Consider the following 17,885-nt stretch of genomic DNA (forward strand, 5'->3'; position numbering starts at 1 on the left):
ATAATTAAAAAAAAAAAAACAACAACAAAAGTACTTAAAGTTACATGTTACAACATTTCATACACATTGCGCGTATGAAAGGATTATACGAATAAAAAAGAATTGTTCCAATGACCGGATATGTACCAATTGGCTGAACATTTATTAAAGCAAGAAATATTTATTAGATATGTAAATATTAAACACAACAATTCTCAATGTTTTAAGTATTTTTAAAGATATATTTTTAAATAGTAGTTCCTAACTTTCTACACATACACATACATATATGTATAAGTACATGTACTTTTTTATCATTAGTTTTTTAATAAATGTCCGGCAAGTGCTACACGTTCGGTTACTGAGACAATTACATTGATAATTTTTCAGTCTTTTCTATTAACTAAAGGTTGGCAGAAGTTGCAAAAGTGAAGTAAAAAAAATTTATATCTCGTCGATCGATTTCTTTGTTTTGATTGTTAGTGTCGAATCAAGTGTCGCCGCTACGAGCGCTTAGAAGCGCGCACCGCGCTTGCACGCGCAGAATAGTCGGTGTGGCAAAACCACAAGGAACCGTTCGCGTGGAGTTCGCGAACGTAGTGCATTTAGGGTCGATGCCCTCTCCTCCGTGCGCCGTCGATGTTCGGTGCTCTACGTATTTTCTCCTTATCTTCTTCTTTCTTTCTTTCCCTTTCTTCTCCTCCTCAACAACATACACACGCGAGTGACTTTCTGCCGCCTTTATCCCCGGGGTCTCTATTCCACTGGTCAGATACTTGTTGCACGGTCCTTAGAGATTCTCGAATGCCTCTTTTGCGATAATCGAGGGCAACTAGGTCTCGATGCGCGCGCGCGATTTTTTCTCGTCAGAAGAAAGAAAAATCAAGAAGGAAGACGAGAGTGTCGAGAATGTTTTCGAGCTTGAGATGCCCGCGGCGGCGGCACGCGTGATTATCCTTCTTATTAAATTAAATGTAACTAATTTCCAGGGCAACCTAATAAACGACATATTTTTTTAATGATATAGAAGAAGGTAATTGTGATTACCGTCCAATAGTTTTATCCGTCTAGAACGAAATAAATCCTGGAAAACAGGAACTACGCGAAGTTTACAAAATATTTGTACAACATTTGTTTCTGTCTTTTTGAATCAACTCCCGTTTTATACAAAGGCATTGTCTTAGCTCTTGGATAACTTTTCTCATAATCTCTTTTAATGTTGAAATTGCAAAACAACGCATTTATTTATTGATACATTGGCAGTGGAGAAATCTCACTTTTCTACTGTTTCTTTATAGCACGATCTTGTCCAGGAACCATAAATTATTATTATCCACTTTATTAAATTAAGCAAAAGCGATTCAAAGAGAAGATAATGAACAGCGTGACTTGGAATTAGTGCCCTAACTTTTTAATGCGTTTAAAGCACTCGTAAAAGCAATAAATTACCTCACTTGTAATTTAATACACACAGTGTAAGCTGATCACACTGAAGTCTTGAAGCGCAATGTATACGTATATCTTTCATTTTTATCTATTTTATTTCTTAAACTTTGGCTGTGTATAAAGCTCAAGTCTACAGAAGTTTTTCTCGTAAAATGGAAAATTTTAATTTTTCCTGCTTTATAAATAAATTTTTATGTTCCAACTTTTTTCTTTTATAATATGAATATAATCATTGTTTCTATAAAATATAATGATTGTTTCTAAATTTAGCTTTTAATCTTCAAGTCGAGTTAATCAATTTCAAGTTGGAGTTTTTGAATAAAAACTAATAGAATATATTACATTAACTAGAATATATAATATTAACTAATTTAGAATGCATAAGAAAAGATAAAAACACTTTGAAAATCAAGAAACAACTGTTTCTTCTTACGTGATGCTCTACAAGTTGCAATTGGACATTCTTTGCACCCGCGCGTGTGTATGTGTATTTTAATATATCAAATTATTTATGCTTTCTATCAACTACTACCATTACACCGCCATCAATCGTTGAAAATCTTGCATCGAACAGGTTTTCTTGCTTGACAAAAGATGCTCGAGCAAATCCAAGAAGATTGCGTTAAACATAGAGATAAATTCCTCTTACCCGCCTGCTTCACTAAGGCACTTGAGCGAATCACTACGATTTAATGTTTGCGATTTCACGAGATTGATTCTGACAATACATTCTTTTTTGTTGTAGTGATCTGGAGAAAGATTTAAGCTTATCTGAAGATAGTGACGATGAGGAGACCAAGGTAACGTAGAAAGAAACTATTTAAAAAAATGTATATTTAGACATATGAAACACGAAATAGTTATTAAACTATAAACGTTGAGTTCAAAGTTGTCAAAATCAGTAAATCGGACAGTATCAATTTATAAAATATATATAAGCAACCTCATATAACACGGCATTCTTACAATACGGTTTCAGAAGACGATAGCACAAATGAAAACTCTGAAGTTTAAAAATTTATTCTAAAAAACATACAGGAAGGCATGAACTTAACTGAACAATCAAAGTTCTATTTTTTTAATACAGATTCTTTTATCGAAAAAACCACAAAATTCAAGAAAGAAATTCACACATGCTTAGTTCCATATTACAAAATTTATAAAGATCCGTCACGCAAACAAACGATAATAGAGTTTTTTTTTGGAAAAAGTAGAGTATGAAAATTAAGATGCTGCAAAATAAAACTCAAAAGAGATGAGAACATCTTGTTAGAAAGAAAACGCTTCGCGCTTGTAGTGATGAAGCAAGAAAAAGAAAAAAATAGCAAACATTATTTACCATTATAATATATAAGTTTGATCAATTATATCTTTTTGATACTATTAATAACGCATTAGTTCTTTGTTCTATACAACACAAATTTGCATAACACGGCAATTTTTAGAAACCTAACCTAACTATTGTGTATTATACGGCGGTTACTATAAAAGAAAACGATTTATAAAGCTATCGACACTAAACCGTAAGTTATATTCTTGTCTTCGAATCTTTATTCTTTTTGTAACTTTATGCAACACCGTGAACTACTTTTGCAAATCAATACTATACCGCGGTCGATGAGAAAGTAATACAACGGCCGTTTATCGCGGCAAGAAAGATATTCTTGTTCTGCTTTACTTCACGGCGAGATTTCTGACAGCCGATCTTCCTTCTTTCCAGGAAACATTGTCGAGATCCACGAGAAGAGACAGAAGTCCGGATCTTCCACAAACCGAGTAAGTGTATATTATCTGTTCCCTTGACGCTCGAGAATCGGAGAGTGTCTTCATTGTATCGTTGTTTGTCGGGAATATCGAATTTTGAGGTATTTTGTTTCTTAATTTATAGCTTAGTAACGACACCAATAATCTCGGCGATGACATCGGCGCCGCAATCTTTGTCGCCCATCGTCATATCCCCTATGGGACCATTATCGCCAACATCACCGCGAGCGATCAGTCCATCATCGCCTAAACGGGATCGAGTGTCTCCTCTACCTGTTGCCAGCCAGCATCCCTTGCAGTCCGCATGTCCTCCGACAAATTCAATTGCCAATGATCATCAGTCGAGTCCGCCCGAAGCGCCGCAGAGCTCGGGAAGTGCCAGCTCGAGCTCGGACTCGGGTTCAGATTCGGGTTCGGATAGTAGCGACGATTCCGAGGACGATGACGATCGCGCGTCGATCCCGCCGCCAACTAAAGGACCCACGACGCCTCCATCGGTATCGCCGAAGAGAGATAATCTGATGGAAGAACCACCGCCCCCTGTGGAAGAGCGTCGATGGGATCTCAGCTCCTTCTTCAGTAAAAAAACAGCTATGCAATCCGGAGAGCAAAATTCGGAATCAAAGTCCACTCAGGTAAAATTAACGCTGTTGCGCGCTTAAATTAAAGATTATGTTAACAGTAAAATTATAATATTGATAACAGCTCAGAAATATAAATTAATTTGCGTATTGAATAATAAATGATAAGTTTTATTATCATACGCACATATCGTGTTGGTTCTATTGCCAATTGATTTCTTGTGCTAAATTCAGTATTATTAAGGTGGTGACGGCATCTCAGTTGAGAGTCTTCGAGACGTAACTGCTTCGAACACGAGATCTTTCTGTCTCTTTCTATCATCATTTTTGTGTATAAACGAATTTATCATAGTTTAAGGGTTTTTTTTTTCATTGAAAAAATTTCAAATATTTAGCTTTTTTTTATTGCAGATAGATTCAACTCTTGTGTTCTTAAAAAAAGAATTTATCGAAATGTGAACAATTGACGCTTTTAATTGCACAAAAGTTGAAAACGTGTGAAGATCGTTTAGCGCTCTTTTGCATTCACTCTTTATTATTGTCCGTTTTGAAATTCATTTGTGGAAGTTTATTACAAGAATTATGTTGAAGTTTCTTATGAAAAGACATTCATTATAACGAACGTCACTCTACCTCTGCCTAAATATTCTTGTTGCGATGAAAAAACTCCAGAGTAAGTTGCAGTACATATCCCAGCACAAGTACTATTCAACGAATATAAAGCCATTTTAAAAAAAGGTTACGGTAATCAAACTTACAATTGGATTAAAACTTTAAAATTCAATCGAGATGAAAAGCGCCTGAAGAATACGCGAGACATCTGCATCGCAATGTAGTAACAAAAATTTTAAACGCGTTTTTCTTGATAACTTGTTTTCAAAACATGAGTGCACGTTTATGAGGAAAGTAAACTTGTTGAACTAATCATCATCTTGCAATTGTGCGTGCATTTTCTGCATCTTATTCTATTTTAGAGCATGAACTTGGAATTTCTTGATATTCCAACAATTGTTTTCTCAAGTCCTTTACGAAAGACTGATTTTTACGTCACAAGTCGATCTTTAATTTTGAACTGACACTATTTTCTTATTTTTAACTTTCAGATTTTTTTGTTATTCATATGCCATTCGTCAACCGTTCGTAAATGCAACTTTCTCGCATCGTTTGTTTCGGGTTACCCGAAAGATCTGAGAAATGCTGCACTCGGTGCGAAACGTGTTTTTTTTATTTTTTATTTATTTATTTTTTTTTACAATTTCACTTAAATGATACTTGGGAATTAATAGATATGTCTATAATAAAATTTTACTTTAAAGATGGTTTAATGTGATTAATGTACGATAAAGGTGCAAAAGTTTCTCGGTATCCATATTACATAGTTGTTTTTAACAAACTGTTCGAGAATACCCTTCTTTTTTTGGTCCAAGTGAGAAAAATGTCTTAAATGTTTTGCATGCAAATAGTTAAAAAAAATAAATACAGTAAATAAATTTATTGTACAGGATAATGCCAGGCAAGAAGATACACTTGGGGCAACAAATGAGACCAGTAGGTCACACAGAGAACAGTCACACGATTGGGAAAAATTAAAGGCGGTTCGTGAAATAATAAAAGAAGTAATGAGTCCTCTCAGCGATAGCGATCAGCATTCTGATCAGCAAAAGAGTCATCAGCTAATAGATGACAATCGCGTTCAAACGGAAAAGTCAAAGATGTCCGATGTCAGAAAAGGACGCGGACGTCCTAGAAAATCCACTAAAAGTCCGAAACGCGGACACCGAACGTCGGATGAAGCTTTGAAGACAGGTAAGTCACGTAGCCGGACAAGAGCAGGCGGCGGGATTGGCAAGAAAAAGCAACCGATCTCAAAAGAAAGAGTGCCGACGAGCGATGACGACAGCGATTCGGAGACGCAAAGTGACTGTTCCGACAGCGATCGTCGTCTCGCGAAAATGATGCCAACGAGAGGCGAGAAAAGATCGAGGCTGAGCATGTCGTCCAGCGACAATGAAAGTTTGTTGGCCAAGAAAAACAATAACAATACCTCGGAGGACGACGCCGCGCGATGGAGAAGAGTCACTCCCATCAAACGAAACAATCTATCGGACTCGTCGAAAAAACAGGATAAGAAGAAGAGTCCTACCAAGAGCAAACCTAGACGACCGAGGTCTCGAGTGACCAACGTTACGGGCGGCTCGGATTCGGATAGCGAATCGGAAATATCTGTGCGAAGTAGTCGCATCCAAGTTGCTCGGTAAATTACTTTCAGTAATTATTTTAATTATTACGAATGCGCTGTAATTATTTTAATTATTACAAATGTGCTGTTTATTTAAAAACACACATTAAAGTAATTTAGATTATTCAAATATTTTTATTTTTCTTTCAAAATTTATTTTATCATTTTAGAAACTCTTTCACATATGATTATAATAGAATAGATATTATAATAGATATTAATAGAAAAAAAATTTTATAAATTAGTTAGGGGGGTATCCGGGGTCTGTCATATGTGAGATGCAAATCTAGCATCCCGTATGATTTTAAGAATTGAGTTTTCAACTCTAAAAACACTCACTTGTAAAAAATTTACAAGTTGAATTCGTTACATGTGTGTATATATACACGTACAGTTTCCGCTCAAAAAATCATGCGGATAGCTCGTAAAGCCTTATATATTTCTTGTTATTAATAGAAAAATTGTTTCAATGATATTAGAGTACCACCTAGACCACGAGCACCACCTACGAGAACGACGTCACCTGATAATTCGGACAGTGACAACAGCCCAGCGTCGAAGTTGCAGGAAGACGACGCTGGTAATGTGCAAGACAAGAAGAAAAGCGACACGTTGCGTCATGTCTTCTCAACGTCAAAAGGCGGTGGAAAAGGTGGCGGGAAAGGCGGAAAAGGTGGCAAAGGTGGCGGCAAATGCGGTATCTACGTAGAAGAATACACAAATAATTCCGCTACGCATACTCCGACTGGTGGAGACAGTCCTTACAAAAGACCGTCCTCTCAGACGTCGAGTGGGAATATTTTACGTTCATCTCCATCTTTTGCTCAAGGAAATAACATACCGAGCATCATGTGCAAGATCGAGCTCAGTAGAATATCACCACAAATATTGCAGTTGTGCAGAGGACAAGAACTTAGACAACGCACAGAACTATCCGATACCAGGCCGTCATCGAGGCAGCGATCTTCTTCTAGCTTAGCAATCTCACAACCGCCAAGATCGTCCACACCGGAAGAAGGCGAAATAATTGACACACCGCCTCCGCAGCAAATCGCCACGTCGGATCGTACGAGGATCCATCGCGCTGACGGACTGTTGGACGATAGAAATTCCCGGTCTGTGATCAAGGCTCAATCCATACCCTCGGACTCGAAGAGCAGTGGAATCATTGGAAATGCCGGTAGCACTAGCAATACCGGTATTAACGCGCCCAAAAGAAAACGAAATCCAAGTTGCAGCTCTATTTCTAGTTCAAGTCCCGCTCAATGTTTAGCTGATACGAAAACGAAGAGTTCTTCCGAGCACAAAGACAGGAGCCGCAAAAAGCAGCGAAGAGCTTCGCCAAGTCAGGTACGTCATTCACAGATTAAAAAACTTAACAAAGATATAGTTACAGGACACAAAGCCAAAATATGGAAACAAGTAATTAACCTCAAAGTACTATGAACACATGTTTGTTCGTTCGATAAGATCGCGGCCTATGAAAATATATATCTAGTCTAGTTATATAAAATGAACATTCTCGAAGAGATTTTCACTGACAAAGTCAAATTTACTACATTTTTACAATGTTATTTATAACAATTAGCGACTGTCTTTAGATTTTTTGGGCGGTACTCACACTCTGATTACATTCGCTTATAATAATAATAATAATAATAATAATAAAAATACAAGTAAATACTTATTTACTTATATCTTATTTTTTTAAATAAATGTAAAGTTCTACAACAATTTTGACTTTATATGCAAAGCGAGATCTCACTTGTATCTTCAGCAAGAAAACTGGTTAAGTTGTTTCTCTTTGGGATGAGGATTAATAAAATCTTGATATTTACGATACATTATAATGTTCTGCTAAAAGATATATCGCGAGATTTAATAAGTTGCAACACAAGTGACTCACGGACGTTGCTTATAAAACTTAGTTTGTGTAGTAAATACGGTAATTGTAAATAACGGTATTGTTCATGCGGATATTACTGCATACCGCTCTGAGAGACTCTGTGTTTTGATCATAGACGTATAATATATAGACTGCGCGTTTGGCTGAAAAGATGTCTTCAACGTTGAGAGAGACAACATACTTTGAATAGTAACTCTTTCTCTGTCTATCATTTCCCTCACTACTTCGCTAGACAAAGATGAGGCTACTATTCAACACCAGCTGTCTCTCTCAACGTTGGAGACATTTTCTTAACATGGCAAAGGTAGGGAACGCGCAGTCTATATATTATACGTCTGGTATAATATATGGTTTTGATGATAATCATGTACTCGTTTTTCTCATTGTCAGCGAAAATCCATTTAATGATGTTCATTTTATTTTACAAAAGCTCAAATGTCTCGGTTGACTAGAAAGACTAAAGAAACTAGAGAGAGACTTATACGTACATTTTTCCTATTGTCATTAAATCACAGTATTAAGACTTGATTAAGAGTATTAGTATCTATATAACTTAATTCTAAAATGAAGTACAAAACTAACAGTAGTACATCTGATGATTTAAGTAATTCTAAAAATAAAGCAGATCAGCGTATACATAATTTTATTCAAAAAATGAAATACAAAACCAAAGTACTAGTTTGATATATCCTATTTTTGTACATCAAATTCTAAAGGTATTTGATTAAGTATTACAATGTAAGTAACGGAAGGTATCATTGTCGTAATGAGGTGTTGTATATAAAAGTCAATATTATAACACATAACACAGGCACAATCATTTCAGTTATATACACGCAAACTAACATCTTTTTTTGTTATCTCTAGAACACACACCTGAGATCTGTGCGACTCTGCGCATTGTTATTCTCATGTTTACTTGTAAGATATAGCTTTGATAAAAATTATAAAACAACCGCATGAAATTATTATTCGGAAGCCATCATGGTTTCCATTAATCCCAACTAAAATAATCCGGAGGTTAAAAAGTTAAATAAAAATTGTTCGATTACAGATATGTGTGCGACTTTAACGTTGTGTATATTCTCAAAATTTTACAGGTGTTCTAGAGACACAAAATATTTTTTCGAACGCGGAGTGTGGAGCTAGTGAGGTGTTGAACGAAATAGTGTTGGTACTAAATATATATGTGAGGGGATAGAACTTACATCCGCTGTTTAACGAGGTCTTGCTATAAAAAGAAAAATAATGTTTAACTTCAATCGCCATTTTTATTCATCACATTCGTTAAAATAGACTTTCAATTCCCTTGTTGTTTGAACTTCATCTCCCCCTTCTCCACACCCGCTTTCGTCGCATTTCGCTCTATTTTAGTATACCTATATTCACCACAATGTAGTACACAGTAGCGTCTCTTAAACTCGGAAATGTTTTCACTCTTCTACATGTATATCTCCATATCTCCACTAATATAAAAAAAAAAAATACTCCATAAAAATTGATAGATTTATGAATTATTTGTTTTGACGACACGCAATGTCTCACAAGAAAGATTTTTTCATCTTCTGCTGACTTTTATTTCTTTCCCATTTGTCCTTTATTATTTTATCTGGTTTTTGTTACAATAGTTTGCCAGTAATATTTATTTCTCAAATCTAGACGATTTGATTACAAAATCTCCAAGTTTAAGAGCAGCTTCTCTGTATTTTTTATACACACACGCGCGCGCGTGTTTGTGTTTGTGTTTGTGTGTGTGTAAACATTACATATAAATAATTTATATATACGTATATATTTATATATATATGTAACATTATTATATAATTTTTACAAAATAGTATATATTTTTATAATAATTGTTATATAGTCTTTTATCAATTATTGTAGATATATATATATATGCTCGCACGAGCACGCGCACACACACACACACGTGTATATATGTATATGTAAGATATTATAATATGTACAAAATGTTTTTTATTCGAAAAATATTTACGTTAACATTTAACAAATATTTTTGTATGTTTTTATTGTAATTTATTTCCAAAGATTTTTATTATAAAGAAAGAACACTTCTTGCTTGTAAAAATAAATAAATGTTTTAGCACGAATATTTTCAAGTTATTTGGCGTTATTTTTATTTCTTCGTTTTATTTATTTATTTTTTTCAACTTCTAATTTGAAGTTATAAAAGAAAAGGACTTTTCTGGAATAAACTGGAATATAAAATTATTTATTTGTTCTTGGCTGCTGATTGGTGCAAAAAGTGATTATGTTTTGTTTGTTTCGTTTCAACAATGTGTACACATACATGGATCGTGGATAAAAAATTTTAAATACTGGAATAGTTTATGTTGTATGTAAATTTTTAGATATTCTTGTTATTATTTAGGAGTTTATTATAAGTATAGCCATAATTGCGTAAAAAGTACAAAAATAAATTTATGTACATTTTTAATGACCCAACAGCACAATGATATTCAGCCCACAAATCATGAAAGGGATACCAGTGAAGATACAAATCTACTACCACCACCACCTCTCCCGACTCAACGCGTCTACTATTCGTATTTCGATCCTCAAAATGAAATTTTGGAGGATCAGGAGAGGTAAATTTTTACCATTACACAGATATGTGGATTTTATATATACACACACCGCTTTTTATTCTTCTTATAGATGTATTTCTAACTTAACATTAAATAACACATTTTCAACGCATTGCTAACGCTAATGTTCTTTATCTCGTAGTTTGATTTAGAATTTGAAAATATATACTTTAGCCGGCATTCATAATCGAATCTTTTATACAAGAGAACATATATATATAAGATCATATGTAGATATAAATAATCGTCTCTATAAATTTATTATAAATATGTGTAAGATTGTTTTAAATTCATCTTCAGATGGTTTGTAGCCTGTAAAATACAGCCTGTACAACATCTTTAGATGAAGTTTAGAAAAACATTTTGAATATAAGATCGGACTGTGAATACCGGCCTTTGAGTAGATTCGAGCTCGTGTAACCAATTTTAGTTCTGTAATTCGAATGTTCTTTGTGTTTACATTATTGCTAATCGATATTTAGGTTTTTGTGTTTTTATTTCTTCTTTTAGTTTTTAAGTTTGCAACAAAACGGCTTTTTCGAATCTAAGACTTAATTTAGCACCTTAATAGATGTTTTGCACTAAAAAACAATTCTATATAAAGTTCCATACGAACACGTTAAATAATAACACATAAATTCCTCTGTCTGTATAAATATCAGTTGAAAATATTTAAGTAACAGAGTGCTGCTTTTAATTGCACACGAAGTTCGAGCATTTGCACTTCATTTTTTGAAATATGCAAAAATAAGAGTTGCATTTTGTTGCGCTATATTGTGTACGTAGAAGCTTACACATACTTAAAATCTTCATATGTTATCGAACATGAAGAGAATGAAACATCTAGATAAAAAGCTTTCAAAACACAAGATATAAAAGAAAGAAAATATGATTTATATATTTTGTGCATTTAATTATATTAAAAACATTTTTGTTCCAACTTTCACGCTGTTCAGGTTATATTTTTTGTAATAATTTCTTTAATTTTACTTATATGTAAAATTGTATACAAAAGCACGTACATCGAAGAGTCTAAAAACCTCTTGGCACGCTCTTCGACATGGTAAGTTGTTGTTTTATACTTTATTTTATAACCAAACTTTGTGTGTATGCATATAAAAATTGTAAATAACTTGCTGCAAACATAAAATATAGCATATATTTTGTAAATAGATTGCAAAATTTATACCCCATGCATGTCCACACACACACGCACACACGCACACGCACGCACGCACGCACACACACACGCGCGCACGCGAACACACACACACGCACGCGCACACACACACACACACACACAAAAGAAAAAGCAAACTACATTTTTATTTGTTACAGGGACCAAAATCAGTACCTGACTGAAGCTAAGCGATTGAAGCACAATGCTGATGAGGAGAGTGAGCTTACAGCGCAAGGCATGATGTACCTAGAAGCGGCTTTATACTTTCTTTTAACCGGCGACGCAATGGAGTCGGATCCAGTCACGGAGAAGGCGTCGTATACTATGTACAAAGACACTCTCAGTCTCATCAAGTGAGTATTACGTCTAATCGTATTGTGTGTTGAACATGTTATCTAGTTTATTCTATTCTTATGAGACTCTCAGATACTAGGTTCTTCTCGCTCGTATTCTCGGAACACAAAAAGAAAGAAAAACATTATTCTTTTGAAAAGTGAAGAACAAAAGCGAAACTTTATTTATAAATTACGACGTTTATCACAATTATTTAATTAACGCTAAAAATAATTCTTTTTAATAAAAACAAAATCTAGTTGAGATTAAAAAACTCTCACGCCACCGGTTACATTTGCTACATACGCACATAATTCAATAGAGAAACAGAGGACAAATTTGTTAATGCATTTGTTAATTACAGCGATATCTGATTTTCTTTGCGCAGATATATCTCGTCGAAATTCAAAAGTCAACCCAACAACTCGCCCGAGAATAGTATACACACCAAACTAGCTATTTTGAGGTATGTCCGATTGTTTTTACAAAGTTTTTAGAAACCGAATGACACAGTCTCGTCGCACGAACAAATCGCATATCACAGTTACGATTTCTATTTGTCTTTTCAGCCTTTGGTGTCAATCGCGTCTTTATTCTAAGCTCTACAATTTACGCAAACAAGAGGTGAAAGAGGTTCAAAAGATCATTAGTGACTTTACAAATCAGAAGGTAAGCGTTAACGTTAATACAATCGTTACACCAATGCAATTTGTTATATCGTCTCGTTTAATATATCGATTATTTCAATCACATCACATTACGCGATATTTACTATCAATCTCATTACAGCAATCAGTACTGTTACATATACGTTAAGTATATTTATGGTTATGTCTGACGGTAAATTTACTTTCTCAGCAATGTTTTCAGCAACCTTCTCAGCAACCAGCTCAGACAACGCCGGTACAGCCGGAGGGACAAGGTACGCCTTCTCTTTCGCCTACGCCATCGCCCGCCGGTTCCGTAGGTTCCGTCTGTAGTAGTTCTGGATACAGTAGCGGCGGTCAAGCTACGTCGGTTAGCGTGCCATTGCACGTCTATAACGCAATGATGAAGCAGAATCAGTATTCAGGATTACTTACCAACGGTCACGACCTCTGGGACCAGGCGATGAAGCAAGCGAAGCAAGAAGAACACAGAAGTACGTACGAAACATGAAGCATTATTTTGAGAATATTACGAATTTTACGCTCCAATGTAATATCATCACTTTGTTTCGCGTGCTTTCAGATTTTTTCATCGATTTAGATCGAAAGTTGGGACCTCTGACTGCGTATAGTTCGCTACGCGAGCTCGTGCGCTATGTTCAAGCGGGTATAAAAAAGCTACGAGCTCTCTGACCACAGTGGCACAGCCCCCGACCACCCACTCCAAACTACATTACTTCGCTTCCTCAAAATATAGTCACTTATCCGACTATGTTCACGTAATTGCGTCATAGCGTCGCGACATTACGTGTTAATCGCTGTAACTAGGACAAACGACGATGCGTAAAAACGTAAAGAAATAGTAAGACGCGAGATGGCGATGTGGCGAAATCGTAAACTGACTTTTTCTTTGAGGAAAGTGATCTCGGGGAGGGGAGGGGGTACGACCGAATAATAACGGTCGATCCACAAAACACAAAAGAAGAAGAAAACAAGAGAACAGCTGATAGAATTTTTCTTTAGTCGGACGATCCGAAACGACATAGGGGCATTCTTGAGATAAAATTAGCAGCAAGTTTTTCATATAGTCAATTGCGAAACGCGTGTTTCGAAGAGACGAGGAGATACTAGCTCGGATGCGGACGAGCGCTCATCATCTTTAACATGGTGCATAACGGAACCTCGTACACTTTGTTTATAGAGCACGTGTTACTTGATTTCGCGCAGCGGAGAATCGTCGAGCGGAGATAATATAAAGGCGCTCGTGAGCGACGAATGTTTAAAACACTTTAAATTTATACGTTGACATCTTGCGTCTATTTTTCCGAAGTGTCAGCTTTGTAAGTTAATGCATGTAGATACCGACGCGAGATTGAAAGAACGGCTCAAAGATAGAGAAAAAAGAGAGGAAAAATAGTAGGACCGTAAAAAAAGAAAAAAAAAGAAAAAAGTAAAACCACGAAGGAGTAGAAGTGCCACTGTAAAGCGCCCGTGTGTTCTCGCTTCACGGTGCGCCACAGCCGACGTTACCTGAAGTAGCACGAGTATCGTTTTTCGGCGATTCGAGTGCGATGAATACATATATATATATATATATATATAAATATATATATATATGTGGTAGTATGTGTGCGGGTGTGTGTGTATCTGCGTACGTGTATTCGTACACAAGTGCACACGCACGCACGCACGTACGCACACAACAAGAATATATACATATTTAATATATACATTACATATAGTTTATTACCTATATAAATATATAAATAGTTAATAAAAATAAGAATATATTTAATGAGACGAAAAGAGAAAGAGATAATGCATCTCGCGCGCCGGCGCTGCGTTTCAATATATGAGAAACAGTTCTATTCGCGAAATAGGAGATGATATCTCGTGATAACATAAGAAAAAAAGAGGAAAAAAACTGAGGGAGGGATTAGAATGTTTTTGGTGAAAAGAGATGCGCGAGCAACAGGATCAACAGCAAGAATCGAGCGATGTACTATATAGTTACGTCTAAACGTTTGCGTGCGACGGACGCGACTCTTTTTTGTAGATAGATCACGAGAAAAATAATTTAGACTAGAGTAATCAATATCGCAACAGAAACAGCAGATGCAGTAACACACAGATGCGACTATCAATACATATTATTTACATTACCTAGAATTAACCGGGGAATAAGTAGAGGTTTTAGTATGATGAAACGTTAAAAAAAAAAAAAAAGAAAAATACAGATATATCGCATACACATGTATACATAGCATGGACATTTGTAATGGAACGAGCGAAGAAAGAAACGAAGAACGGGACGAATGCCAAAATGACAGACGCGTTGGAAGATGAAAAGTATCGAGCAATACATATATTCGTGAGTAATGACCCGCGATTTCAAAATATGTAAATTCATATTTTCCCAGTAAATGCATTAGCGTATATTTTATATCTTATATACGCCTTGTTATTCGTCGTTCGTTACTCACGAGTACACTTTGTACACCGGAAGTGAAACACTTACATACGCATGAACTCAAAATAACAGAACGAATAACGAGGTAAAGCAAGCGCGAACGGATAAGTAAGTTGCTCATGTGTATATTTTTGTAAATAGGTGTTCGTGAATGCCGCCGTCTCGAGGGCGGTCTACCGCCGTTGAGAGTTCTCGGTAGATCCAGCCCGCCCCAATTTTTGCTACCACAAATCTTCTTGAGAATCAGGTGAGAGATTACAAATAGAAAGAAAGAAGAAGAAAAAAGACGTAAACGAAAAAACACACGACGAAATGTTTAAATTTTTATTTCCAATATATTTTTTTTGCGCAAAATTCATTCTCTGCACTTCTTTCTTCGAGAATCGCTCATTTGTGCGTCACGTTACTCTCTCGTACGAATGTGTATTCCTGTTCTTATCAATTGTTTCTCAATATTAATCGAGAAACCGTGTCAAAAACAAAAACAAAAACAAAATATCAGAGAACTTGTTACGGCAGCTTTTTGTTGTTCGAGTTTTCCGGAAATTCGACTCGTGTCACGCTTCAAACGCATCTCTTTCCCACGTTCGATAAAGAATTAACAACGGCGTGATTCAGCAGCGGGAAAGTATGTGATAATCGCACGTCTACTTTTCTCGATAAAACGCCGAATTTGACCGAATACTTAGTACTTTTGTGACAACTCAAACATGCGAATTGAAGGAAGACCTTCTTCAGATCTTTTATCAATCTAAGATCGATAGAAATGCGATCGCGTAGTCCAACATATCCTACTTGACAGAGCTCGAGTCTCTTAAAATTTTGTTTGACGACAAGCATCGCGTCTAAATTAGATCGGAGATAACCCCGATAGCGTTCTTTGAAAAAACGTAGGACCAATTATATAACGAAAAAATTTTAATTGTAATTTAATTACAATTGAAATTATATTGCTACGTATTGTTGCTGATTCGTCGGTAGTATCAAGAAAATAAAAGACGTCAAAATGAAAACGGACGTAACGGATTGGCGGGTTAACGACGGCCCATATAGTTACTAAGCGCGGTCCAATGGTTCATGGGATACAATTTTATATTTCGCGAGTGCTAAAGGATTAAGAGAAAAGGAGACTAAAAATATAAAGTAAAAAGAAGTTTATTAAGGAGCTTCGATATTTTCGAGACACATTTATAGCAAATACATATATCAGGCCCATTTTCCCGTCAAGCCGACTTTCCGAAAAAATGTTGGAAAAAAATAATCAACCGAATCAAAATTTCGCGTAATTTATCGAGAAAAGGACGATTTCAGTGCCGGGAAATATTTTCACAGCTATATATTGCCGAAGATGAGTTTACATCTGTTCGTAGTGATAAATGAAAAATTACCAATTTATATATAGATAGAGATTTGTATTTCTTTTAATGTTCCATTTTGATAATTTCGAGCTCTGATGTATGTTCCTGTACAATTTCCAAAGATAAGTAAAGGATGCTCTGTTTACTCCCATTACGACGACTAAGCAAACGCGAGTGTTGATCAGAAAGTATCCGAGAGTTATTTCCAATTTTTTTAAAAGTTTATTTTTTCCGGTTTATTATTCTTTTTTTTTTTTGTTTTTACCGGACTAACGCGAGTGATTCACGGAGTCGCGTCGCACGATTTTTGCTAGAAAATTCTATAACACTAGTATTTGGATCATCGTTACTGTTATTGTTAACGTTGACGATATTATTGGCGATAGATAAATAGGAGATATACAATCGGTAATATAATAATAATAATAATAATAATAACAATAATAATAATAGTAATACTAATAATAATACTAATAATAATAATAATAATAGTAATAGTAATAGTAATAATATATAGTAATAATCATTTATATTAATAATCACATAACAATAATAATGATAATGATACAATGGTAACAGTAACGATGTTACTATTTATATATAATATTATTACGCGTTACGAATATTATAATATCGTTATAATTTTTTTGAGATATTTTAACGAGTGAAGAAAAAATACAAAAACGAGGTGAAGTGATGCGTAGAGGAAGACAAGCAAAGACGTTAACGTTATATTTTATATAATATAATATTTTCCGTCACAAAACAGTTGATTTCAATCGGATAAACAAATCGCGCGAAAGATATGTTACACTCGTAACTGTAAAAAAATTTTGTAAGAAAATAGCGCCGTTTGGTTTTTTTTGTAGCCCTATCACACATCATACACTACTTGTAAAATATTTATATATGTATATATTATTTATATACATACACAATATATATAATATACAAGATTGCGTATATACACATACGTACATATATATATATATATATATATATATATATATATGTATGTATGTATGTATATGTTATAGAGAAGCAAAGTATATACACGTGATTTAATTACAAATAATATATTATTATATTAATATTATATTACACAGGACATACAATTATGCGATATTATTTTACCGTTATTCATACGAAACGTATTGCGTACTATCCAATTTCGGATACAATCAAGTGTTTTTTAAGCCGCCTCTAAACTTCCCTGTTTATCGCGCGATTGTGTGCCAAAAAACTGCCTTCGGACAGTCACGGCGAAACCTTATCACTGACCGATTTTCAGTCTTACAAATAAAACCATTCTTATTCCTCGCATATTCTTGTTTCGTATACACACATACTTGAAATATATAATATTGAAC

The 17,885-nt window shown here is 34.9% G+C and overlaps 1 protein-coding gene across 4 annotated transcripts in view; it reads left to right on the plus strand.

Moving 5' to 3' along the window:
- The window catches only part of LOC109860082 (serine/arginine repetitive matrix protein 2), a 123,890-nt gene extending 109,453 nt beyond the window's left edge, over positions 1 to 14,437 (plus strand). For 2 of the 4 annotated variants that reach the window (XM_020438940.1, XM_020438943.1), the window contains 12 exons: positions 2,171 to 2,225; positions 3,146 to 3,201; positions 3,314 to 3,824; positions 5,273 to 6,024; positions 6,489 to 7,359; positions 10,388 to 10,527; positions 11,543 to 11,590; positions 11,866 to 12,060; positions 12,429 to 12,506; positions 12,610 to 12,709; positions 12,899 to 13,181; positions 13,271 to 14,437. In XM_020438940.1, the coding sequence (XP_020294529.1) occupies positions 2,171 to 2,225; positions 3,146 to 3,201; positions 3,314 to 3,824; positions 5,273 to 6,024; positions 6,489 to 7,359; positions 10,388 to 10,527; positions 11,543 to 11,590; positions 11,866 to 12,060; positions 12,429 to 12,506; positions 12,610 to 12,709; positions 12,899 to 13,181; positions 13,271 to 13,380 (3,199 nt within the window). In that variant the 3' untranslated portion in view covers positions 13,381 to 14,437. The remainder of the gene's footprint in view (positions 1 to 2,170; positions 2,226 to 3,145; positions 3,202 to 3,313; positions 3,825 to 5,272; positions 6,025 to 6,488; positions 7,360 to 10,387; positions 10,528 to 11,542; positions 11,591 to 11,865; positions 12,061 to 12,428; positions 12,507 to 12,609; positions 12,710 to 12,898; positions 13,182 to 13,270) is intronic. The other 2 variants (XM_020438941.1, XM_020438942.1) reach the window with 2 other exon arrangements.
- The last annotated feature ends 3,448 nt before the right edge of the window (positions 14,438 to 17,885 follow it).

Source organism: Pseudomyrmex gracilis, unplaced genomic scaffold, assembly GCF_002006095.1.
Source record: "Pseudomyrmex gracilis isolate BER0280 unplaced genomic scaffold, ASM200609v1 scaffold_326, whole genome shotgun sequence".
In the NCBI taxonomy this organism is placed as follows: domain Eukaryota; kingdom Metazoa; phylum Arthropoda; class Insecta; order Hymenoptera; family Formicidae; genus Pseudomyrmex; species Pseudomyrmex gracilis.